At 43.1% G+C, this 25,039-nt stretch overlaps 1 protein-coding gene across 1 annotated transcript in view; it reads right to left on the reverse strand.

The window, feature by feature from the left end:
• Window positions 1-5,507: 5,507 nt before the first annotated feature.
• LOC140351528 (protocadherin-15-like) overlaps window positions 5,508-25,039 on the reverse strand; it is a 315,578-nt gene continuing 296,046 nt past the window's right edge. Inside the window, exons 32-41 of the mRNA XM_072437379.1 lie at window positions 23,104-23,223; window positions 18,167-19,723; window positions 16,345-16,373; window positions 13,603-13,678; window positions 12,223-12,241; window positions 11,096-11,518; window positions 10,939-10,982; window positions 8,998-9,082; window positions 7,082-8,866; window positions 5,508-6,225 (exon numbers count right to left, since the gene is read on the reverse strand). Coding sequence (XP_072293480.1) covers window positions 5,608-6,225; window positions 7,082-8,866; window positions 8,998-9,082; window positions 10,939-10,982; window positions 11,096-11,518; window positions 12,223-12,241; window positions 13,603-13,678; window positions 16,345-16,373; window positions 18,167-19,723; window positions 23,104-23,223 — 4,756 coding nt within the window. The 3' untranslated portion in view covers window positions 5,508-5,607. The remainder of the gene's footprint in view (window positions 6,226-7,081; window positions 8,867-8,997; window positions 9,083-10,938; window positions 10,983-11,095; window positions 11,519-12,222; window positions 12,242-13,602; window positions 13,679-16,344; window positions 16,374-18,166; window positions 19,724-23,103; window positions 23,224-25,039) is intronic.

The following is a 25,039-nucleotide window of genomic DNA, read 5'->3' on the forward strand; positions in this document are numbered from 1 at the left end:
GTGTCACCACAAAGCTTCATCCTACTCATTGGTTTATATTTGCTCTTACTACAGTTTTTCCAAGTAAAAAATACTTTTTGCAAGCAATTATTTGAGTAAAGAGACATGACAAATGTATTTCCCCAGCCCTGAGCTCTGGCTCCACCCCTCCATAGGCATAAGGGTGGGTGATAGATCGGTATAAAACCAAATACTGAAATCATCATGTTTCATTTTTGACATTCAATCCATATGATTATTTTAACATGCTTTGTGCCATCTCTGCCTGCAATTCTTTTTTTTTTTTCCTGCAGTAACATCATACAACATTAAGACACATTTCTTACTCTGTTTGAGGTTCCATGAAGATTTTCTTCCATTTGCAAAAGCTTATTTTTTCTCTCCTTAGGACAAACTTGTTGCAGTAGGAAAAGGAATCTTCCCTGACCTATTTTCAGCAATAGCTCTGGCATTTAGCTGCATCTCATTTCCAAAACTTTAAGTGATCTCTGAAAACTTGATTGGCATTGTCGGCGTTGTTGACATCCCTTTTGTAAAATGTCACCATGGAGATGTTTCATGTGTCAATCTCCAACCAGGAAACAAATGAAGGTGACGTGCTTGAGATAACAATCGCCTTCTTCTGGCTATTAATTGAAGACTTGTGTCAGACGGAGTTCCAGCTCTTTTGGCTTGAGCTGCATATAACATTGCTTTTCATAGTTTTTATACAGTTGGTAGCTCCCCGTATCCCTATTATTAGTGACTTGTCATCACTGGAATTGGACGTGAGAGCCCAGCGCACAGAAGGCCTCATTTTCTCCAAAGTTTGTGGCATAGTACTATTGCAAAGTTTTACTGCAGTGTATATTGAAACCGTATGTCAATTGTGGAACGCAAGAGCAACTTTAAACTTACCTCATCAGTGACAGAAGCGCAGGGTAATGTAAAGTTACTTCAGAGTCTTAAAATAAATTAGAACTTTGTTGGCGATACATTATTTAATCGTCCTTGAAAATCGACTTCTATACAGTATCTATATAAAACAGCCAATAATTCTATCACCTCTCCTTGAACCGACACCTTAACGTGGTGGAGGGGTTTGAGTGCCCGAATGATCCCGGGAGCTATGTTGTCGGGGGCTTCATGCCCCTGGTAGGGTCTCCCAAGGCAAACAGGTCCTAGGTGACGGGTCAGACAAAGATCGGTTCAGAAGCCTCTTATGACGACGACACGAACAAGGCCGTTTACGTCGCCCGGATCGGCGTCACCGGGGCCCCATCCTGGAGCCAGGCCTGGGATGGGTGCTCCATGGCGAGCGCCTGGTGGCCGGGTCTTACCCCACGGGGCCCGGCCGGGCACAGCCCGAAAGAGCGACGTGGGGCCGCCCTCCCGTGGGCCCACCACCCGCAGGAGGATCCATAAGGGGCCGGTGCAGAGAGATATGGGCGGCAGTCGACGGCAGGGGCCTCGGCGACCAGATCTCCAGACACAGAGACTAACTCTGGGGACATGGAATGTCACCTCGCTGGGGGGGAAAGAGCCTGAGCTTGTGCGGGAGGTTGAGCGATACCTCACCTCCACGCACGGTTTGGGCTGTGGAACCCATCTCCTCGAGAGGGGCTGGACGCTCCACTTCTCTGGTGTTGCCCGCGGGGAGAGGCGGCGGGCTGGTGTGGGCTTGCTGATAGCCCCTCAGCTCAGCCGCCACGTGTTGGAGTTTACCCCGGTGAACGAGAGGGTCGCGTCCCTCCGCCTTCGGGTGGGGGACAGGTCTCTCACTGTTGTGGCGGCCTACGGGCCGAACAGCAGTGCAGAGTACCCGGCCTTCTTGGAGTCCTTGGGAGGGGTACTGGACAGTGCACCGACCGGGGACTCCGTTGTTCTACTGGGGGACTTCAACGCCCACGTGGGCAATGACAGTGACACCTGGAGAGGGGTGATCGGGAAGAACGGCTTCCCCGATCTGAACCCGAGCGGTGTTCAGTTATTGGACTTCTGTGCTAGCCACGGATTGTCCATAACGAACACCATGTTCAAGCACAAGGGTGTCCATCAGTGCACATGGCACCAGGACACCCTAGGCCGGAGGTCAATGATCGACTTTGTTGTCGTGTCATCAGACCTCCGGCCGCGTGTCTTGGACACTCGGGTGAAGAGAGGGGCAGAGTTGTCAACCGATCACCACCTGGTGGTGAGTTGGATCCGCTGGCGGAGGAGGAAGCCGGACAGACTTGGCAGACCCAAGCGTATTGTGAGGGTCTGTTGGGAACGTCTAGTGGAGCCCTCTGTCAGTAGGGTATTCAACTCGCACCTCCGGGAGAGCTTCTCCCATGTCCCGGGGGAGGTTGGGGACATTGAGTCCGAGTGGATCATGTTCTCCGCCTCCATTGTTGATGCGGCTGCTCGGAGCTGTGGTCGCAAGGTCTCCGGTGCCTGTCGTGGCGGCAACCCCCCGAACCCGGTGGTGGACACCGGAAGTAAGGGATGCCGTCAGACTGAAGAAGGAGGCCTATCAGGCCACTCTGGCTTGTAGGTCTCCGGAGGTCATCGGCCAAGCGAGCCGCGGCTCGTGCTGTCGCAGAGGCAAAAACCCGGGCCTGGGAGGAGTTCGGGGAGGCCATGGAGGAGGACTATCGGTCGGCACCAAAGAAATTCTGGCAAACCGTCCGGCGCCTCAGGAGGGGGAAGCAGTGTCTCACCAACACCGTTTACGGTGCGGGTGGAGGCCTGCTGACCTCAACTGGGGATGTCGTCGGACGGTGGAAGGAATACTTTGAGGATCTCCTTAATCCCTCAGTCACGTCTTCCGAAGAGGAAGTGGAGACCGGGGACTCGGAGGCTGGCTCATCCATCACCCAAGCTGAAGTCACTGAGGTTGTTCGCAAACTCCTCGGTGGCAGGGCTCCGGGGGTGGATGAGATCCGCCCTGAGTACCTAAAGTATCTGGATGTTGTAGGACTGTCTTGGTTGACACGTCTCTGCAACATCGCGTGGCGTTCGGGGACCGTGCCTCTGGACTGGCAGACCGGAGTGGTGGTCCCTCTGTTGAAGAGGGGGGACCGGAGGGTGTGTTCCAACTACAGAGGGATCACACTCCTCAGCCTCCCGGGTAAGGTCTATTCCAAGGTACTGGAGAGGAGAATCCGACCGATAGTCGAACCTCGGATTCAGGAGGAGCAGAGTGGTTTTCGTCCCGGTCGTGGAACACTGGACCAGCTCTATACCCTCCATCGGGTGCTCGAGGGTTCATGGGAGTTCGCCCAACCAGTCCATATGTGTTTTGTGGATCTGGAGAAGGCTTTCGACCGTGTCCCTCGGGGTGTCCTTTGGGGGGTGCTCCGGGAGTACGGGGTCCGGGGCTGTCCGGTCCCTGTATGACCGGAGCAGGAGCTGTGTTCGCATTGCAGTAAGTCAGACCTGTTCCCAGTGCATGTTGGACTCCGCCAGGGCTGCCCTTTGTCACCGGTTCTGTTCATAATTTTTATGGACAGAATTTCTAGGCGCAGTCAGGGGTCGGAGGGTGTCCGGTTTGGGGACCACAGGATCTCATCTCTGCTGTTTGCAGACAATGTTGTCCTGATGGCTCCATCAAACCCGGACCTGCAACATGCACTGGGACGGTTTGCAGCCGAGTGTGAAGCGGCTGGGATGAGAATCAGCACCTCCAAATCCGAGGCCATGGTTCTCGACCGGAAAAAGGTGGCTTGCCCTCTTCAGGTGGGTGGGGTGTCCTTGCCCCAAGTGGAGGAGTTCAAGTATCTCTGGGTCTTGTTCACGAGTGAGGGAAGGATGGAGCGTGAGATCGACAGGCGGATCGGTGCAGCGGCTGCAGTGATGCAGTCGCTGCATCGGACCGTTGTGGTAAAGAGGGAGCTGAGCCGAAAGGCAAAGCTCTCGATTTACCGGTCGGTCTACGTTCCTACCCTCACCTATGGTCATGAGCTTTGGGTAGTGACCGAAAGAACAAGATCGCGGATACAAGCGGTCGAAATGAGTTTCCTCCGCCGTGTGGCTGGGCGCTCCCATAGAGATAAGGTGAGGAGCTCGGCTACACGGGGGGAGCTCGGAGTAGAGCCGCTGCTCCTCCACGTCGAGAGGAGCCAGCTGAGGTGGCTCGGGCATCTGTTCCGGATGCCTCCTGGGCGCCTCCCTGGGGAGGTGTTTCAGGCATGTCCCACCGGGAAGAGGCCCCGGGGAAGACCCAGGACACGCTGGAGAGACTATGTCTCTCGGCTGGCCTGGGAACGCCTCGGGATCCCCCCGGAGGAGTTAGAGGAAGTGTCTGGGGAGAGGAAGTCTGGGAGTCCCTGCTCAGACTGCTGCCCCCGCGACCCGGCCCCGGATAAAGCGGCAGAAGATGGATGGATGGATGGAATAATTCTATCACAAATGTGTATTTTAATGACATTATTAGATACAAAATAGACAAAAATAATTTCTCCAATATTTCAGAATTTTCCCAAAAAACATTTTCAATTGATCACAACATACAACCAATTACTATTATAACATTTTTTTTTAAAGATTCTTTTCAGCAATGTTATCAAAATATGTCTCTTCTCTTCAATAAAGAATATATATAATCACACTTTTTACATTTCACCGTAACAGGTTTCTCAGTAAAGATCTCTCTCTGTCAATGTAAAATGAACAATCTCAGTGAAAAAAGAAAATGAATATAAAAGTACTAAAGCAAAGGGGTCCATTGTCACAGGACGTATAATCAGGACAGTCAGTTCACATAGATTTCGTTGAGGCACTCTTTGCCACAGAAGTATATCATCTCCTCTTAGCCCTGTAGCTCGTCATACTTTCATCTGTGTAATCAGGTAAATAAAAATAGTTTCAAGTGCAATCACCAGTATCCTTCTGCATTGAGCTTATCCATTAGAGGCACACAATCTTGTTTAAAAAGTGTTTCGGTAAAGAAAACAAATAGCATGTTCGAGGTGGGTGATGCTGTCCTATTTCTATAGCAATAATAACCACATTGCTGATTTGAAAATACGCAGAACTGGATAGATTTACTCAAGAACATTAATTTATTTGAGCAGCTTTATTAAAAATTGTACTTCTCAAAGTCAGACACCATATTTTATTCTGTAGAGAGTAACAGAACTCTCTATGTATTTGTATTCTTGAGTAAGTCTACGAAATCAATACATTTTAACATTTATACTTCTTGCAATACTCTATGAAATCAGATGTTTTTTTTGTGATTTGTGTAGTATTTCGATTTGTGCATTATTAAATGTTTGGTCAACAGTCAATCCAATTACTTTAACTTAAAATTACAATCACTGTTACAATCATGTTCGTACAAAAGTATTTAAGTCAAGTTCTGAATTTTTGTGGACATTTGAAACTGTTCTGGTCAATTATCTTATTGTTTTTATTAATTTAAACCATGGTAAAGTTCTTAAAGGTTGAGTATGCACATCTCCCGCACACTATAAAAGGTACACCTGACCCTACTTCTACAAACACTTCTGATACATTGCAAAATACTGTGTAATTATCACAAAAAAAAAGGGAAAAAAAAAGTATAATTTTTTTGGTCAATATCACCCACCTCTACATGACAGGCAGTAAACCCAAAAACAAATACATTTCCTGCATGGCCAGTCAGAGTTTTGTCATTGGTATGTGTAAGTTGTTCCACGGCCCCATCCACAGCTCGTCCTCGTCCGATAGCGTGTGATCGCTGTGGGACTCCAGCGTCTCTCGGCTGTCCTTATGGTTGTCAACACAGGTCTCTTGCTCCACGTTGACGCGGCCGTTGTTTCTGTCAGTCAGGACCTTGGTTATATTAGTTCGGGAGCCAAACGTTTTGAGAGCTACGATGCCGGATCCCAGGGAGCTACAGGACGAGTGCGTGTTGAGATTGATGTCCACATGAGCAGAAATGCATGTGCTCGTCCCGTTTTCCGTGCCGTTCACTGTCCCGTCCGTGCCAGAGACGGGAGACGAGGGCTCTTCGTGAGTGATGCCCAATTTGTCTAGTTTTTTAAAATGCTCCGCCAGGCGGCACGGTGAGCCGGACTTGAGATTGTTTGGGAGAGGCATTCTTCGCGTTCGGACAATCGTGCCGTTCTGGGCGAGGTAGATGCTGCCGTTGATGTTGCTGTGGCTGTTAACGTTGGCCAGGGGTGGCTGCTGGGTCTCTGTGGTGCTCTCCTCTCCAGTAGAACTTGTCTCATTCTCTCGATTGACCACCAGCTTGAGTCGCTTTCTTCTGCCGGACTAAAATGATAGAAAGAGGTATGTTAGTACAGAGGAGAGATGCCAAAATGTCAACTGGTGTTACGATTGCTGCTACATATTTTCCTTTCCGTTTTTTTAATTTTGAAGTATGGAAATCAAATTATACTGAATCTAAAATCTATCCATGGCATTTCAAATAGGCAAACATCAATTCCAGTTGTTTTATAATCCCTGTCATTGTGTTAAAGTATTTGCAATTGATGTAAAGCTCTTAGATCACATCAAAGTTCTGTCAAACGGACTTCTCTACATCCAGAAATTAAAACCACTTTATACTATACTGCATTGATGGCTGGATATTTTCAAACTTTTAATCATTCTCTAATTCTGATTGATAGGATTTCCTCCATTCTTGGCCAGAGGCTTTCACTGTCAGGAAGGCAATAGTTGACAAATGTGCACAGTGAAAGAAAGTGGCGAAAAGACCACAGGGTACAAAACTAATAGAAATTGATATGCCTTCCAATTATAATGAGTATGCTGAAACAAGGGGATGTTTTTTCAACTTAGAGCCAGTGTTGTTGAAATGGAAATTGCTATATCCTATTATTTGTGACAATAAAAGAAAGATTCAACCAGAGTCACACAAAATCCCACAGCAGAAATCAGACGAGGCAGAAACGGCAACCAAAGAGCAAGTCATAGATAGAAGTTAACGATGTGCAAGAATGTCGAACGAGAGGTTGTGCAGCAGAGAATCTGCAAAGTTTTCTGCTAGCTAAGGGAAAATAAAAAGTGGGCATCTGAAGCACTCTGTAGAGGAAAGCAGTGTTCTCCTCACTCCCATGCAAGACAAGTTTTTATTCACTCTCTTACTTCATAGCTGCCAATTTCATAACTTGGAGTCTGTCTCGGAATCTGACGTAGCATTAGTTCCGCCGGATGAAGACCTGTCGGACGAAATGGCGTCTTCGTCCACTTCGGTGATGGGTGAGAGTCCGCCGTAGGTTTCGTCGGACGTGGCGCTCATGCTTTTGATGTCTGTGGGGTAGGAAGGGCTTTTGGCAGGGGTAGAGGGCCCCGCTTCTTCAGAGGCGACACTTGACCTCCTGGACGAAGATGCATCACTCTGTTCGCTGGACGACTCCTTGCTCTCATCTGCCGTTTCTTCTTCCTCCTCTGCTTCTTCCTCTTCTTCTTCCTCCTCTTCCTCCTCCTCTTCGGTTATGGTGGCCTCAGAAGGTGTTATGGTGGACTTCTTAGAACGCTGGCTACCAGATCTTGAACCCCCAGAGCTTTCCTCGCTTGCTACAGAACTCTGATCGCTAATCTGACTTTTGGATGAGGAACCTCCACTAGCCTCTGACGCAGATCGTTGACTGGATCTGCGAGATGCTGACTCTTCGCTTCCGGAACCTGCCTCAGAATCACTGGCTGTGCCCGTTCCAGATTCAGCCTCGCTAAGCTCCTCGCTGGACTTTTCAGTTTTTTGAGATGACCTTCTGCTCTCACTTGCGCTCTCACTACCACTTTTAGTTGCGCTATCGCTGACTGCACTGCTGCCTTTACTGGCTTCGGAGGCAGATGATCTGACAGAGGAACGAGCAGATGAACCGCTCTCTCTTGTCCCCTCTGAAGCCTCTTCCTCCTCTTCGTCGTCCTCCGATTCCTTCTCGGTCTCTGACTTTTCAGTGCCACTCTCCTTCTCTGTAGCAGTCCCTGATCCTGATCCTGATCCTGATTCCTTCTCTGATTCAGACTCTTTCTCTGATTCTGATTCCTTCTCTGATTCAGACTCTTTCTCTGATTCAGAATCCTTATCTGTTGCTGTTTCCCTCTCAGTTTCAGACTCTTTATCTGAGCCAGATTTCTCTGATTCCGATCCCTTCTCTGACTCGGATCCCTTCTCTGACTCAGATCCCTTCTCTGACTCGGATCCCTTCTCTGAATCTTTCTCTGAAGCAGACCCCTTTTCACTTTCCTCCTCCTCATCCTCAGTTTTCTCCTCTCCTGACTCCTCTGGCTCCTCCTCTGCCTCTTCGTCTGAGTCCACTGTGCTCTCTCGATCTAAATCCTTATCTAAGTCTACTTTCAAATAGTCTCTGTCAGAGGCCTCCTCATCAGTGTCTCTTACTCTCTCTTCCCCGCTGCCACTGGCTTCTGCCTCTGGCTCACTTTCAGTCACACTAATGGACACTTTGGACTTCTTGTCATCCTCACTGGCTGCTTGTGAGGCCTCCTCTTCTTCACTCATGGATCGGCCCTGTAACTTGGCGCCCAGGTTGATCTTCTTAAAAACCTTGCCAAGTTTGCTGCGAGTTTCCACCTTGCTGTCGATTGGTCCCGTTAGAGCAGGTCCATCTGTTAGGCTCTCCTGACTGTCAATGCGACGGGCAGACATTAATTTGGCGTAGTCGTCGTCTTTCTTTTTGCCAAACATCTTCAGCATTTTGGCCTTCTTCCATGGAGAAGAGCCAGACCCTGACGGCTGATCCCCTCCCTTGCTGGCTGCTAGGAATTTACTGAGTTTTATGACTGACTTGAGTTTCTTGGCAGCTTTAGAAGGCTCTGCTGCCTCAGTGGGTCCTGCTTGCTCTATCTCTTCCTCTGGCGGAATGTCTCTAAAACCAACACTCTTGGGTGGGCCTCTACCACGCATGCCGCGACCTCGGCCTCGGACCTAAGAACGTCATATTGCATTTTAACATTAACTTTCTTTTACAAAGTCACACACCTTCACACTGACTTCACACTGGAATTAATGCATTTTTTTATTGATATGATTAATTTGCAAGAAAAATAAAGCAGTACCTGTGGACTGTAGTAATAATCATCTTCTAACATCTCTCCATAGTCATCATACATTGGTGGTATCAACCTCCTCCGGCTGCCATATCTGGAAAAAATGAGGACACCAGCAAAAAAGGAGCAAGTTACAAATATGATTTAATAAATGGTAAGATACTTTAATATTAATGTAATAATATGAAACATTCTAGAGAGAAGTATGTATTGTGTATGATAATATATCTCTATGGCAGGTGGCAGCAAAGTTAAGAAGTATATGCCGTGTTAAGTCAATAGCATGTTTTTGAGAAAATAAATATTAGTGTCGCGCAACGTCAAGTGGATGCAAGAACATTTTTCACTCATCATTCATTTTGAGACTTGCAGCAAAAAGGAGATGGTTACATCCACTTAAGCATGACAAAATTACTTGAACTGTTTTACTGAAACTGGATCCAAATTATTCTTCCCACCTTAAGTGCTAAATAAGAAAAGAGAAGAGCTTCAAGGTTAGAGAGGAGGAAGCAGTGAGTCATTGATAATTCCTACGCTCAGTGGCTCAATGGAGTCGCACGCTGGATTAAGAGCTTAACTGCAGTATAATTTCACCTTTTAATGCAAACAGAAACACATCAAAAGCACCTGGTCCGAGCCAGGGACACTGTGTGATGATAGTGGCTCTCACAATAACCCCATGATGGATCACAGCCACATAATTACATCTTGTTGGCACACTGAGCAGCCACTCAGTGTGCGTGAGTCTGAGGTGACAGAGAAGCAGTGGTGAGCATTTACCCATCTACCAAAGTGTTGCTGGTTCAATCTTTGTCTGCTCTAGTGGAAGACACATTTTTTAATTAGGGCGTGCATCCGGCATCCAGCACACAAATCTATATTGGTAGTTTGGTATATTGTACTCAGGGTGAGGATGTCAAGATTATTATGTTTATCAATAATGGTGATTCAGGCCACAATATAATAGTCAAAAGAGCAAAATGTTATCTTTTTAATTCAATGCACAGTCTGAAAAATACATCTAAATGTAAATAACTTTTTTTTAAACTTTCAGAAAATTCAATTCAGAAAGCTCAATTTAGTAAAGATGGCCACAAACCTGAGGAATACTAACCTGTTGGAAATGGGTTGGTAATGAAAGAAAAAACAGATTTCACTGTTGTTTGGTCGTAGGCTGAGTAACCATGAATAATCATGAATAATCCTTCAATTGTGGTGTTTTTCCTCACAATAATTGTACACTAAATGTGATGTTGTGACATACTTATTTTCCTAGTTCAAAAGTCTGTTTGCTCTTTGTTAGTTTGATTAGTAACTGTGAGAATGTTTTATGTTGTTAGCTTTATGTCCAAGTAATTTCCCCCGTGGATCAATAAAGATTGTAAATCTTTTTGCAACTGGATTGCTTTGGTGACGCTGATTGAATAAAGGGATAAGGCAAAAGTCTCTGCCCTATAGCTTTGGCCTTCTGATAAACTTACCATGATCCCCCGAGACTGGCGCATCATCTACTACAGACCGGCCACGTTTAATGAATAACAATTTCTCAACAGCTGCTCAAACCTGGATCCAGTGTTTTTCCACCCACATTTCCACCATATGGCAAGTTAACAGACAAGCCAAAACACCTCCCGTCCAATCAGCTGTGGGAAAACACTCACGCTTCACAGGGTTTACTCAAGGCAGCATAATTGATCTCATTTTATGGGAGCAGTAAGGTACACACTCGACTGGTACATTCTGCTGAAGGGAGCAGAAGTTACGCTCATCGTCTATTCTAAAATTCAAGACTCGCGCTTCACCCCAAAGGACTTAAGCACCAAAAGATAAACGCGTAGTCATAGTAAATATGATTAAGTGGGGCTCTTTTCTATTTTAAATGAAGGGATTAGGCAGCGGGTGAGGGTAAGACTGATGAGATGTGGGACTATCAAAAGACTGTACGCTCACCCCTGGTCATAATAGTAGTCCTGGCCCGCCTCCATGGAGAGCTCCTGCGGTATAGAGAAGCAGAGAAATTAGTCAGCACTCTGCGCAAATGGCAATGGAAGATCACACAGCAGCAGACACAATCCTGGTGAAGTAAGAAAAGCAGGAAGATGTCTACCTCAGGTCTCAGAAGAGATGGCCTCAGCAGTTGCGGTTGCTGCCAGAGATTAGTACAGGAGAAGGGTAGAGGAAGGATGGTCAGGAAAGGCACAAACACAAGAATAGAACATTCAAAGCCTGAAGGTGCACCGCTTGCAAAATAGCTTTTATTTATCGTGAGATGAAAAGATTGATAAAATATTGATACAGCAGACGTAAACAGAGAACGAGAGCATGCACACATACGGAACTTTGTGAGAATAAAAGACATGCAGAAGGGAATATGCTGATTTGAAGGTGACAAGATGATAACACAGGGACAAACAATAATGTAAAATGAACGGGAAAATACAAGTGAGCTTTGAATCGACGCTGAATGAGTCATTTGTAGCTGCACTAGACCTTGCAGACAAAGCCAAGCGTAATTTAAGGGGATGTAATGTTAAGTTAAATATATACATTCAATGATAGACATTCAGACACTTCCATTTAAGTGAGTGTGTTTGAGTGTTCAAGGCGACACTATTCTCAGATATCATCACTGTTATTGTGCTGGTGAGATTTACTATTGAAGTGTACTTAAACGCTCACCTGTCTCTATCATTTTTTAATCTTGGCCGTGGAGTGAAATAAATATATGCGAATATTTTGATTAAAGGGTCAGATTTAAGTCTATTTTTTCATAGCATGTTTTATATTCTCCTGCTGTTCTTACACTTTATTTTGCAACACTAAAATTCCCCAATTGTGGGACAAATTAAATGTACAGATATTTCAAAGTTAAGTTTAAACCCAATCAAATTCAGGTTCAGCTCTCGCACTAAAGCAAGTAAACAACTGACAAATGCCTTCGCCTAATTATGTCTTTTTTCTGTTGTTTGTTGTCAGGAATGGCACAAAACTAATCCATTCCGGTTGTCTGAAAGGAGCAATTGGGAATACGTCGAGCTTCCGAACCAACCTTAACTACGTTGTCAGTGTAAAGAGTCCTATCTCATCTTAATCTCATTCAGTGCTTTCCATCAGAGAAGTGGCAGATAAGCAGATAAGAATAATGGAGTGTAAGCCGCCTCAAGCTGCATGAAGAACGGCCAAATGTCTCGGCACAACAAAAAGATAAGACCAAATCACAATAAGAGCGCTTACCCGTCTGCCCACGCCTCGCCTGCAAATAAAAAAGAACACACACAAAAAAACAAACAAGACAAATAATGAATATGGACATTCAAACACTTTTCAAAATGGCCTTTGCTTTTTACTGACAGCTACGAGTTTTCATAAGTAGTTACAGTGCATTTTCCAGTGCTAAATAAATAACTTTCTGAGAGCTTAATGCTAATGTTATCAGAATGGCAATGGCATTTTTTTTTTTTTAATAAAGTACACGCTGGATGCAAATAGTGAGGAGACTGACAGGAAGATTGGGTGATGCAAAACGACATTGTTTATGCAGAAATATCTAGAGCATCTCCGAGTAGATATGAAGAGACAATGTTGGAGAAGTTTTAATGAAATTGTCCAATGTTGTCGTAATATTATGCATTTCATTTTGGGACTTGTCAAAACGAACACAGGGCTTTTTGTGAGGACAAATGTGCATCTAAAGTCTGTTTTGGTAAAAGTCACCGAACATGAAATTCAAATTAAAGGCGGTATGGACGAATTTTCGGGGATTTGAGAACTCAGGTGGAAGTGCGCATGTGCACTCCCCCGTGTGGACCGATACAACACACACGTGCGTTTGTTTATTAAAGCAACGGAGCGCATCGCATCTCTCGTCTCCCGTAGATTTCTGTCCACTTCTGTGTCAGCTCGAACTGTCTTTCTCCGTCTTCATTTTGCCCCGTACACTGAGGGAACTATATTATGATAGATCCATGCGCTTAGACACGCGGAAACGTGAGGAGGAACCGCACGCGGCTGCAGGTGAGCGATAGGTGCGTTTTATGATTGATACGTGGCAGGACAAATGATTTATCCACGCCACGAGGAAATATGATACAAAATTTGCTGAAAAAAATCGTCCATACCACCTTTAAATGCATATATATTTATCACACAGTACCACACATCACATTTTACTGTGTCTTCAGTTTCCTTCATCATACCCCAATTTATTAAATGTTGTTCGATTTTTTGGCCCCTTTTTGTTGATACTACCCACATACTGTAACAGGAGTGACCAATGGAAATTAAGTGTTTTGCCCAAGGATACAACAAGCCTCTATGCCTGACTTTGATTTTGCTCTATGAAGTTAGGAATTGCCCATCGGTTCATTTTGATATAATATTTCTGAACTTGAGTGTAAAAATATTGGTATAAAAAGTATGAAATATATAAAACAATTTTGCAAGGGTGGGCTTGATAGCTGCAGGTCCTCAAGCGTACAACTGTAACCTGTCTGGCTCCATAAATGATGACAACTTTCACGCTTAGATAAATGGACATGTGATGATGTGAGCTTCCTGAGGAGAGTTGTAATCTGTTATTATGGGCAGGAGGAGAGCAGGGGGACATGACCACACCTTCCAGGCACAGAGGAGAAGGGGCCGGGGAGCTGATGGATGGGCACGGGCTGTGGCTTCTGGCTCCTGGCTAGTGCTGCCACGAAATGCACCATCAAGAGAAATGCGCAGTGGCCAGGAGGGAGCGGTAATGGCCGATGAGCTCAGATTGTGGATTAAAGGAGTGCTGAGGTTACACAGACACACGCTCAGATTTTTCTAATGTTTTGATGGTAAAAATACATCAAATGAAGTCACATTGTACTATATATATATATATATATGCACCTTTTTGCATTGTATTTATGATATGTATTATATTAATTTGTAACAAACTATTCTTGCATACATTAAACACCTTTTATTTCATTCAACAAGTATTTAAGATGGCAAAATCGACTTTTAGGAGCTTTTAGCAATATTATGATTATTTCCGCTTCTCATTTAACCACATTTAGTTGTATGTAGAGTCATGTATGGGAAAGATGCCATTGCTCTGATGGTCCCTGTTTATTTTTTTTACCACTCCACAGATTCTCTATCGATACACGTCCACTGCCTGTACTTACTTTGTCCTGCAATTTTATTTCCTTGAACGGGGACGTGCGTAGGATTCGGCAGCTCTCCATACTTTGTTCTGATTATGATTACGGTGACAGGTAAAGGGGCCGGTGGAAATCAGCGTTGCAGTTAAGTTACTGTTTTTGAATCAATATTGCAATTTAAAATGTCCAAAACATAACATAAAGATCCACAGGAGCCATAGATTATAACTATACATCAAACAAAAGCATAGTTTGTCTTCGTTAAAAATTGGCATGTTAAAAATAAGGTATTCAAATTTGACCAGTTAAATACCAGATTTTTAAAAATACTTTTGATCACCCCTTACCCATCCCTGGTTAACAACTAAACATGACAAAATAGTGATAGTCTGCACTAAATAGTCTGTACTACATCTGTAAATGTAACTGTAAATTGTGTGCGCATAATTTATCATCGTTCATTGTTTTAAATGGCACCGAATCACCAAAGCGAGTTCCTATGTTTGTGAATTCTGATCATTGGCAGAAGTCAATACATTCTGAAATTACGGCATGACATTTAATAGTGTATTGTGTATGTCCTTACGCAACAATGCACCAATCAAACTAGGGGGAACTGGTTCAGAACATATTGATTGCCTAGCACAGCAGTAATATGAATAATTTAACCCAATCTGGCAACATGCTAAAACTCAACTGTGATTCTTTGAAATGCAATGTCACGGTGTGCTTGGAACATGATAAAGTTATTTTGGTTAGTACAATAATTAAAGTGTGCCTCAAATAAGCATTGGTAATCTCATTATCTCTATCATCTATTTCAAATTAGTCATGGGGCATCACAGGCACCGTCATGAATAAAAATCAGAATCTGGCAATCAGAAGTATTTTTATCCTTTGTACGTGGATATGAACATGTAGATTTGTTGAGAAACTAAATAAATCAGAAAGAAATAAATCAGAAAGAGTTCAAAATATTCCCAAGCAACAATCGTGAAGATGTCTTACTTGACTAAATGACTTGCTTGCACTGAAATCCTAAATGTCACCCACAGTCACAGTCCAAACAAGCTGTTAAATTGGCCAGAAACAGGAGGATATAAGTGAGAGGAACAGTTTGGCTCAATTCGAGAAATTCAGATTATAGCTATAGCCACTCGCTCCTGCTCCTGCTCCTGCTCCTGACCTCTAACTGCTTTATCTTTGGAGCTACGTCACAGAGTCAACCACAAGAGCCCTTTGCAGTTAGAGAAGGAGCTTCAGTAGCATTTGGAGAAGCTTACCGTCCTAACCAGTGGTCACATGACCCATTGTTTATTTAAAAACTGCAACACCCACAAAGTGCAACAAAAAGAAGCACACCTCATTTTACAACATTCTGCTGATTTAAAAATAATTTCAAAATATCAGTGTTTTATGAATGACCCGGGTGTTGGCACATGAGTGAAACCGCTGCTGTTAATAAACCCCACATTCTACAAATAAAGCAAGTGAAGGCGCTATGGCCCTAAAAGCTTTTATTTTCATTCTTTAATCGAGTTGGATAATGCAGATCATATAATTGCATGAAGTATGAGGCGTTTAATCAATATTACAAACTCATTGTGCAGAGATCATCTATGTTCGGAAACGCTTGGGGGGATTGCACTGTGCACTGGATTCTGGGACGTTTAATAGCTCCTTACTGTTGGTTAGGAAGCTCCAAAGGTTCTTATGCTAAACGATCTAGTAAAGGAAATATCAGGCTAACTCTTTCCTAACTGAGTAGAATATTTAGGCATCTGGTTTTGACTTAAGAGCTTTGTTGCCAATAAGAGGTGTTCATATTGAGCCCTTGACTTGACTTCAAACTCTTCCTGTAGGTGAGTGTCTCTTCTGGCATCAGGCTTATTGAAATGCAGTGGCAAAGTTTAACCAAAGATGGCAGCACACACTTGGTTTTTGACTATTCAGAGCAAATTGTTTTGTACTAAAATAGCACAGAAGAATTCACCAGGTAAAATGCCACGAACAAGAGTTTAGAGTCAAAAAAGTTGCTTTATTGTTTAGTCCCATTTTAATGTTGTGTTAAAAAAACAACAACCAAACAGATGGATATTTTATGGAACGTTTGATTTGCAACAACAAAACAATTAATTACAGCTCAATGTACGCCTAATTTACTCAATACCACATGGTAAATTTAATTTGAAATCATCAATCTATTGCTACGAGTTACCATCGGCAGCAACGGAGACTCGTCTATATCTAGAACACAACCTAAAGAAAAGGTTTTTACTAATGCACTTATGTCTGAAATAAACAGCGTGTGAGCAGCTTGTTTCTTACAAAAAAGAGATTACCCCATGTCGTGAGCATTGAATACAAAATTAGCCAGTGTTCGATTTGGTCGTCGAGGGGGAAAAAACGCGGCATGAAAGAAACATTGCTACCGCTCTGGTAGTATGCTGGGACCGCTCGCCTCAGGGCACATGGAGAAGAACAAACAAGAAAATCAACACAGCGGTGGAAGTGCATGCAGGTATGGGAAGGGCAGCTGCATGGCAATTAGCGTTAAAAAGGTAATGGAATCTCTGGAGGTTTACAGATTAGCGCTGGAGCAGGGGGAGTGGACAAATGGGACATGGAGAAGGTCACTTGGATGGAAAAAGCAAAGTGGAGGGTAACACTACTTGACAGTCCCACAGGCAGCGGCTCTGGCTTGTAAAGGATTGATTGGTTCTCTAATTAGCCCTTTGCCAGCGCACAAGTCCACATCACAGTGACTGCTTTATCATGCTGTGAGGATCACTGCGGACACAGACAAGAGCCCAGAGGTAGACTCTTAGCTGAACAAAAGCCTGACAGGAGGCCCGTTCAGACGACAACAAATAGGCCCAAGTGCATTATAGCAGGGGAGGTGATTGTTGCATTTAATTATGGTTTGTTCGTTTTCAGTGTTGAATCACATTTTCCCATCTTATTTAATGGTTCAGCTTGTGTTCAAAATGTAAATTCAACATAGTCGGCTCAACAAATTCAGTCAAAGTATATTTTAGTTCTAGTTCTAGTAAGTTCTAGTATAGCGTATTAATCAACATTTTTTGTATTGCTTTTTATTGAAAGACATACAACACAAGTCTTGAAGTTTTATAGGGACGTTGGACCATGAAGTACATTTTAGATATTTAGAATACTTCGTCAGCACCAGGGGAGTTATTAAGAAAAAAGTTTGATTCATCTTTATTTTAATGTTCAATAAGAGTTTGTTGGCCCAGTTGACACTTACATAATCTGATCATTTTCTCTTTTGAGTAATTTGTAGTCTGCCGAAACCACATCCCACTCACTACACGCTCTTATCTGTGCAAGCAACCAAACTTAATCCACATCAGCAGAAGTTTACTGAAGACGGCCCACAGCTGTGTGCTTTAGAAACTTGCTGGTAATTCAATTAGTTCAAAGCTTTAGTGATAAAAGGTTCATGTAAGGATTAAGAACTGAAACATACTCACAAGGGGTGGTGGCTTTAAAATTTAATGTCTAGATATTACAATTAAAAAAGAAGTGTTGTATGACCGTCGTAAACTGTCGTAAACTGTAGCACTTATAAAGAGGTCGTAAAATGGCAGTTAAACTACGCAAAATGGATTAATGAATGCTTCGTTTATGCTCTAGGGGGCAGAAAGTGTTTGGCAGGTGGCGCTATAATGCCATTGATTACAGGAAGTCTAGAAAAAAAACAACAACAACAACACAATTTTAAGCACTTGTAAAATACATTTCCACTGAATTGAGCATGAGCTGACAATTCAACGCTGGGTAAAATATAAAATGTTCTCACATTTGTTAATTTCCTCTGTAGCCCCAACACATGCTGGATCTAATTTACCTCAACCACGCCATATAATTCAAAGTGGAAATGTAAAAATGTACCTAGAATTCATTAAGAAAGTAGAAAATGAAAAACAGTAAACAGAGAGAAAACAGTGTTCAAACTGTAAACATGGACAGAATGAGGTGATATTTCAGTTCAGAAAATAGTGGAGTGGGTGGAGGACTGTTCGCTCATGTCAGCAGAGCTCGGGTCGTCTAAGTTCAACTGGTCCGTCTCTTCAGAGACTACAACCAGTCGACTTGTTCCAGTTTCAGCACTGCTCACCGTCGTGGAGTTCAGTGAGGTTTTTGGCATGCCCTGTTCATGCTGTGAATCAGAGCTGGGTGCCTCCATAGCGCTCTCTGAATCCTCCGTCACTTGCAGCTTCTTGTTAAACTTGGGCACCTTGTTAGTCTTGTCTACTTGACTGTGCATGTTGGCAACCGACCTCTCAAGTTCAGCAAGATTCTGTAGATTCTTTAAGATGCCTTTCAGCTCTTTTTTCTTGCCTGGTTCAGAGTTAGACGCTGGTTGAATGGAAGCTGGGCGTTTGCGTTCCGATACTGGCCGCAACGTAGAGGTTGACGGTAGAAATGTGGGGACAAACTGGATCGCTGACTGGGATGGGGATGGTGGCGGAGGGAGGGGTGGTGGTGGTGGTGGTGGGGGTGGTGGTGGTGGGGGAGCTAGACGTTTGGGGACCTGAGGTGGAGAGGCTTGAGGTGGAGAGGCCTGAGGAGGAGAGGCCTGAGGAGGAGGGGCCTGAGGAGGAGGGGCCTGAGGAGGAGGGGCCTGAGGAGGAGAGGCCTGAGGTGGAGAGGCCTGTTGAGGAGAGGCCTGTGGAGGAGAGGCCTGAGGTGGAGAGGCCTGTTGAGGAGAGGCCTGTGGAGGAGAGGCCTGAGGTGGGGTGTGGTAGAAAGACGTGGGTGGGGATGGAGAAGGACTACAGGGCGGAGAGGTGGTGGGTGACGGTGGCCGCTTGGGCACGGTAGGCGGGGGAGGAGCGGGTATCTCAGGGGGGTCCGGAATAATCTCCACAGTGATCTGACAGGGCTGGTTCGCCATGTAGTCGGCGATACTGTTGCTGTACGTTCGCAGAACAGGCTGCGTCTGTATCAAGCCGGGCATGGGCCAAGAACTGTCCCTTTGACTGATAATCCAACTTGGAGGTTCGTCTCGCCCTATCAACCCAGGAGAGTAAGAGTAGTCCGTGATGCAGGGCAGCCTTTCTGAAGTGTCTTGATCCCTTTGGGAGTTGAGCAGGAGGCCCAAGTCTTCAAACTGCCGGGCTTGATCACGCACTGACAGCTTAGTTTCCGATCTGTTCGGACGGAGCGCATCCAAAGTCTTTCTTTTCCCCTCCCTGGATCTCTTATCTGTTGCCTGAAGAATGTGTCTCTCCCATTCCGACTGGTTCATAAGCGCCTGTCTCTTTGGCGATTCGTATCCAAGCAATCCGCCTCGGATTCTGGCAGGCATTGTCCAGACCGGGTGAGTGGGAGAGCAGGAGAATGGCATTTCCTTGGTCGTCTGGCACTCAGGACTGCTGAGAGGGCTGTAGTCGGCATACACCGGGTTGTGCCTGGTCAAGGGGTGGTGGTCTGACAGGTAGGTCACGTTGCTGTCTGATTTGGGAATGCCGACGTGCAGTGCTCCGTTAACCCGGGCTGCTGTGGCGCAACCCGGAAAGGTGCCAATGTTCCCCCGGTGATTGGCCTCCACAGTGACTGACTTCTGAACCCTGCCCCAGTGAAAGGAGGGAGTGAAGAAGAGAAAGACATGAAAGAGGTGAAGATAGATGGGTAATGTATTAAAAAGGAGGAGGAGCAAGCGAGCCAAACTGATATTAATGCAAGTATTGTTTTCTATAACGCTATGGATGTTGCATAACTCAGTGGCCTGTCTGGGGAGTGCAATACAAGACGTTGAAGAAAAGGGAAATCAATCAGACAGTATGCATGATGGATTCCAAAATAAATCATTCAAATGCAATATTCAGTTAAGATAATCCCTATTTTACGTAAGGGATACATTTTGCTTCAACAAAACAGAAAACTAGCACGTAATTGTTTTGATCAAAATATTAGGCACCGCCAAGGATTTTATTTGGCATTTGGTTTGTACACATTTTTGCTGTTCGGGTTTACATATCTGTGTCTATCATATGCAAATTGAATAAGTTGCACGATATAAATGTGTTTATCTTTTGGTTTGAATATGGAAACGATAGGCGCAAGTAAAAAAGTGGAATCAGACAGGACACTGAGAGGCATGAACAGAGCTAGAGAAGATGGAAAGTCTTACAGCTATCTACTTAAGAACATTGCTTCAGACGGGATTTATAATACATAGAGCTGAAATTATTATAAGACCAATTTAAATACACTACATTATCAGCTCCAGGACAAAAGACTATTTCTTGACAAGGTCTAATATATTCTATACAAAACAGTCTGTGCATATCATCTATGGACTATTAAAAAATATTATATGATTGTATTACTTACTGCAGTCTGAATCCAGAGAGACAGGGAAATGGAGATGGAGACAGAACAGACAGATGGTAAGAAGACTAAAATGGAAAAGTAAAATGAAGACAACAATGGAAAGTGTTGAATAGTGTTTTAGAATGTCAGGATGAAATTATGAAAAAGGTGATGTTTTTGTAAGGAAAGGGGTTAGATGAAAAGATAATGTTTCTCAACTAACTTCTAATAGTATTAAAAAAAACTTTACTTACTATATGTTATAATCAGAGCAAAATATAATACACTCTTTGTATTAAAACTGTTATAATGACTATAATACCTGCTGGAATCATCCTCCTTATTAGATATATATGTGGAATATGTGCTACCGACTGCGCTACATTGATCAAATGTACATTACTTTTTGTTTTTGTTCAGAAGATTAAGACAATTCTGACACAAAATACAAGTTACTGAACCAGAGTATAGTTACACTGAATTATATTGAGTTTTAAGCAACATAAAAGCCACCAACATTCTCTAGCACTCACAGACTACAATAGACTCTTAGAAACATTTAACACAACACGCTAAAATGTTGCCAAACTGCGTCCATAACAACCAATACTTAGTCACGACAGTCAGTCCTCTCAAGAGCCCATTTGTCCTGCTTCAAAATCACAAGCACCAGTTAGCCGTGGAGTGCTAGTCAACATCTGCTGTGTGCGCTGTAAAGCTTTTCACAGGTCTCCATTAAATGTCCTCGTTCAGTTGTGATGTTGTTACGAACCTAAATGTTTCCCATCTTTTATTTAAATGCCACTAAAAAATATTATTTCAGTGCAAACATGTTTTAACACCTGTATTAAAAATATTTCAACTTGAATTCAAAGGATAGGAATTAGGATAGTTTTAAATTTCCATTAATCGTCTTCTTCTACTAATAAGATCAAGTAGTACTGAAACTCACAATACTGCCACTATTAGGATGGATATTGCAACTGCAGCTGTTACTAGTAGTGCTATGGATACTATTATTACTACACAACAACAACAACAACCCAGTAGCCAGTGTACGAAACACTAAATTGAGGGGGACTAGTTGTTAACATAACAAGCTCTTCTTCAAGAATTACTCAATGTACTGTGTACATTGACACCTTAAACGATTTATCCCCCAAACAGCCATAAACCTAACCCTAAGTTAAAATTTATCTCATCTCAGAACTCATTCCATAAATTAAGGCTTTCTCCGAATCCTCGCTCTCACCTTGAAGGACAATTCCGCAAAAACGCACGAGGTCAAGTTGAAAACACAGACATAATCGCAAGTTTAATGCACGGCACATAAACGTCTGCAGTGATTTATGTTAAGGGAACGAGGAGCAAAGCAAGGCTCGTATTAATAAAGTGAGAAGAATTGTGATTAACAAGCAGACGTACGCTGTGGTCAAGTCGGGTCCAGCCATGAAAGTCATTTGAATACGATGTAAGTGAATGTGTGCAAGGGCTACACAAACACAGAATACATTATACTGCGGCTGAGGTAGATTCAATGACACATTTTACTGTTCAAATATTTTTTAACACATTTTACTTGCAGCGTGATATAGTTTTGAAACGCTATAACGGGAAGGATGGAGCAGAATTTGCATCATTCTAGTCTATAATTGCTTTAAGGCTGAATCATCTCAACAGGAAGTATGCAACAACAAAATACAAACCAAATATATTCAACTCAAAATAGATTGATTCTGGGGAAAACTTGCACATCATTGTAAACTAATAATGAGATCTAAAGTATTTGCAGTTCATATTCTGTGTATGAGATGTATTCACCATTTGTGACTTGTCTTAATGGTTTTGGCCAGTGTAATTATAATTTATTAACGTTACTATCTGTTCCCGTGAACCTACTCGGGTGGATTTGTATGATGCTGTTCCTAAGTAAGAGACACAATACAATAATAGTCTTGCTTGAGGTTCAGTAAGCTTCAAATCAAGAGCATTGAAATAAATGTCCATCCATCCATTTTCTACCGCTTGTTCCCTTTCGGGGTCGCGGGTGACTGGAGCCTATCCCAGTGACTTCGGGTCTTAGGCGGGGTACATCCTGGACAGTGGGCAACTTGTCGCAGGGCCAACACAGAGACATAGACATTACAGACAGTTCACTCTCACATTCGTTCACTAGGGCCAATTTAGAGTCACCAATTTTGCCCAACACATGCATGTCTTTGGACGGGAGAACCCACGATAACACGGGGAGAACATGCAGACTCCACCCAGAGAGATCATGTGATGTTGGTCTGGTCCGGGAATCGAACCCATGATCTCCTTCTGGGGAGGCAAGAGCGCTAACCGCCTTTGCCACCGTGCACCCTTGAATGTAATGTGAAATGTAATTATGTAATTTACAGTGCATTAATTAACAAAGATGACCATTTGCCTTTGCCATTCTGTCCAGTTGTTCACGACTTACCAACTTCACAACTCCGGTACGAGAGTAACATTCCATTTTTAGTATTATTAGCTGAATTTCTATGCACTGTTTCCTCTGCTCTTAAGTCTGAGCGGAAGTGCACTAACAGCTTTGTGCATGAGCTGCTGACACGAGTTGGCCTTATGGTTTAAAATGTCAGCCTGGACTCACCCTCCCAGCTCCGCGTACACATTGGCGGCGGGAGCAGCCACGGAGGGTGTCGGGGCTGCTTTTCCCCCTGGAGGTAGAGCCTGCTGGATCCGGGCCGTCTTAGCGCACTCAGCCTGTCGCCTGTGCACAGTGGAGACTTGTTACACGCGCTTGTTAATAATACATGACGGTTACCAAGCATGCAAGAGACAATGTGCATTTAGGAGCTGGAATACATCATTATTTCAGAGTAAATATTGACGTGAAGAAAGTCCAAGCTAGACTTTAACTTGTGCCTGTGTAAGCTGTGCAAAATGAATTGAATTTATATTTTCATTTGTGATTGTAGTTCTTTCTCTAATCAATCAATCAATCAATCAATCAAACAATTAATCAATTAATCAATTAATCTATCAATCAACAAATAAATATATAATCTGAATTAGACAGGCGCTTGTTCTGCTTCTACAAACTCGAAGCAAATAAACTCTAATCTACAGCAGCTTTCAAGACAGGCCAGGTTAACTTTATAAAACAACTTTTGAAAGTAAAAGTTACATGGTAATTCATTTTACAAACCTGAGCCAAATAATTAAAATTAACTGAAAATAGGGCACTGAGTATTTTGGGAGTAGAAACACTATTTCTTTGCTTCATTATAGATTCCTAGGAGCTTATTTTTTTACAGCTAGAATAGGCTGAATCACAAATAGGAAAAAAAGCTGTAATTATGTGACAAAAAGATGACTACTAATAACAAAGTACATAATCATGCTGGAAGCTTCAGTAGTTGTATTGAAATAGAGTAATTGCATTGAAAACAAAAATTAAATGCTAGCTATAACACTAACCGCCCTAATTCAATTAAATATTGATGTTTTTTATTTAAGTAATTACAACTTTTGAGATATATTCATGAATACAATGGATTTGTCCACATTCAATTATTCTTGCCTTGTTCCAGCAATATTGAATACTGCCGTTTCACCCAATTGCCTCCAATAATACAGATTGTGCAGTTCTTTGTGAAGCGCGCAGGCGAGTCTTGTCGTGAGGCAAATTGTTTCTTGTAATATTTGGGATCTCTGTTGTGACTTTGATGTAACATAACTCTGCTAAATGATCCATCATTCAAAACACATTCAACAATAATCAGAGGAGAACATGACTTACTCTTTGAACCTGGAGAAGATGGTGGCAAAGAAGGGGGAGGGAAAGAGAGAGAGAAAAAAAGTTATTAAAATCATATTACAAAGCAGCGATCCAATAAGTGTGTCACTGGGATAATTACAGCATCAGAGGCAATTTCAGATTCCACATATCGATAGCATTTGTGGCTTTGATTTAGAATAACAAGCTTTTACCTTGCCAGCGTGATGCCTGCTTAGTATGGATTCTGTGCATAGTTACCAGTAGTTTGTGTACTTTTTATTGTTTTGGTACTTGTGCCTGTCCAAAGATTTAAATATAAGTAACGGAATGCATAAAAAGCATATGCAGTATGGGTAACAAACACATTTAAATGATTATAGATGATGTATTCTTTATCAAACTGTTGCACATCTTAAAAATACTATATTTATAATATATTATGTATATTACATACCTCTACATGTGATATTATTATTATTATTATTATTATTATTATTATTATTATTATTATATAGAGTCGCTGTTATTAACCATGTTGTATACCAGGCATATTCAAGGGGCCAGATCAAGCCCTCCAAACGATCTGATCTGGCCACGTCCCTATCTTCCAAATATAAAAAAAATATATATATATTTTTTAGTTCAGACCTGTTTTGGTCCTGGTTTAATTGTCGTTCACTTGTGGGATAGTCCTGGTTCAGACCTGGTTGGTGGTACTAGTCTTGTTTAATTCTGGTTGAGTGCTGGATTGGCAATGCTGGTAAAGCATTTTCCATTTTATATTTCCACAAAAATATAAATAAAG

This window comes from Eucyclogobius newberryi, unplaced genomic scaffold (assembly GCF_026437365.1).
Source record: "Eucyclogobius newberryi isolate DKJ021-1_F unplaced genomic scaffold, fEucNew1.0.hap1 SCAF_8, whole genome shotgun sequence".
Taxonomy (NCBI): Eukaryota; Metazoa; Chordata; class Actinopteri; order Gobiiformes; family Gobiidae; genus Eucyclogobius; species Eucyclogobius newberryi.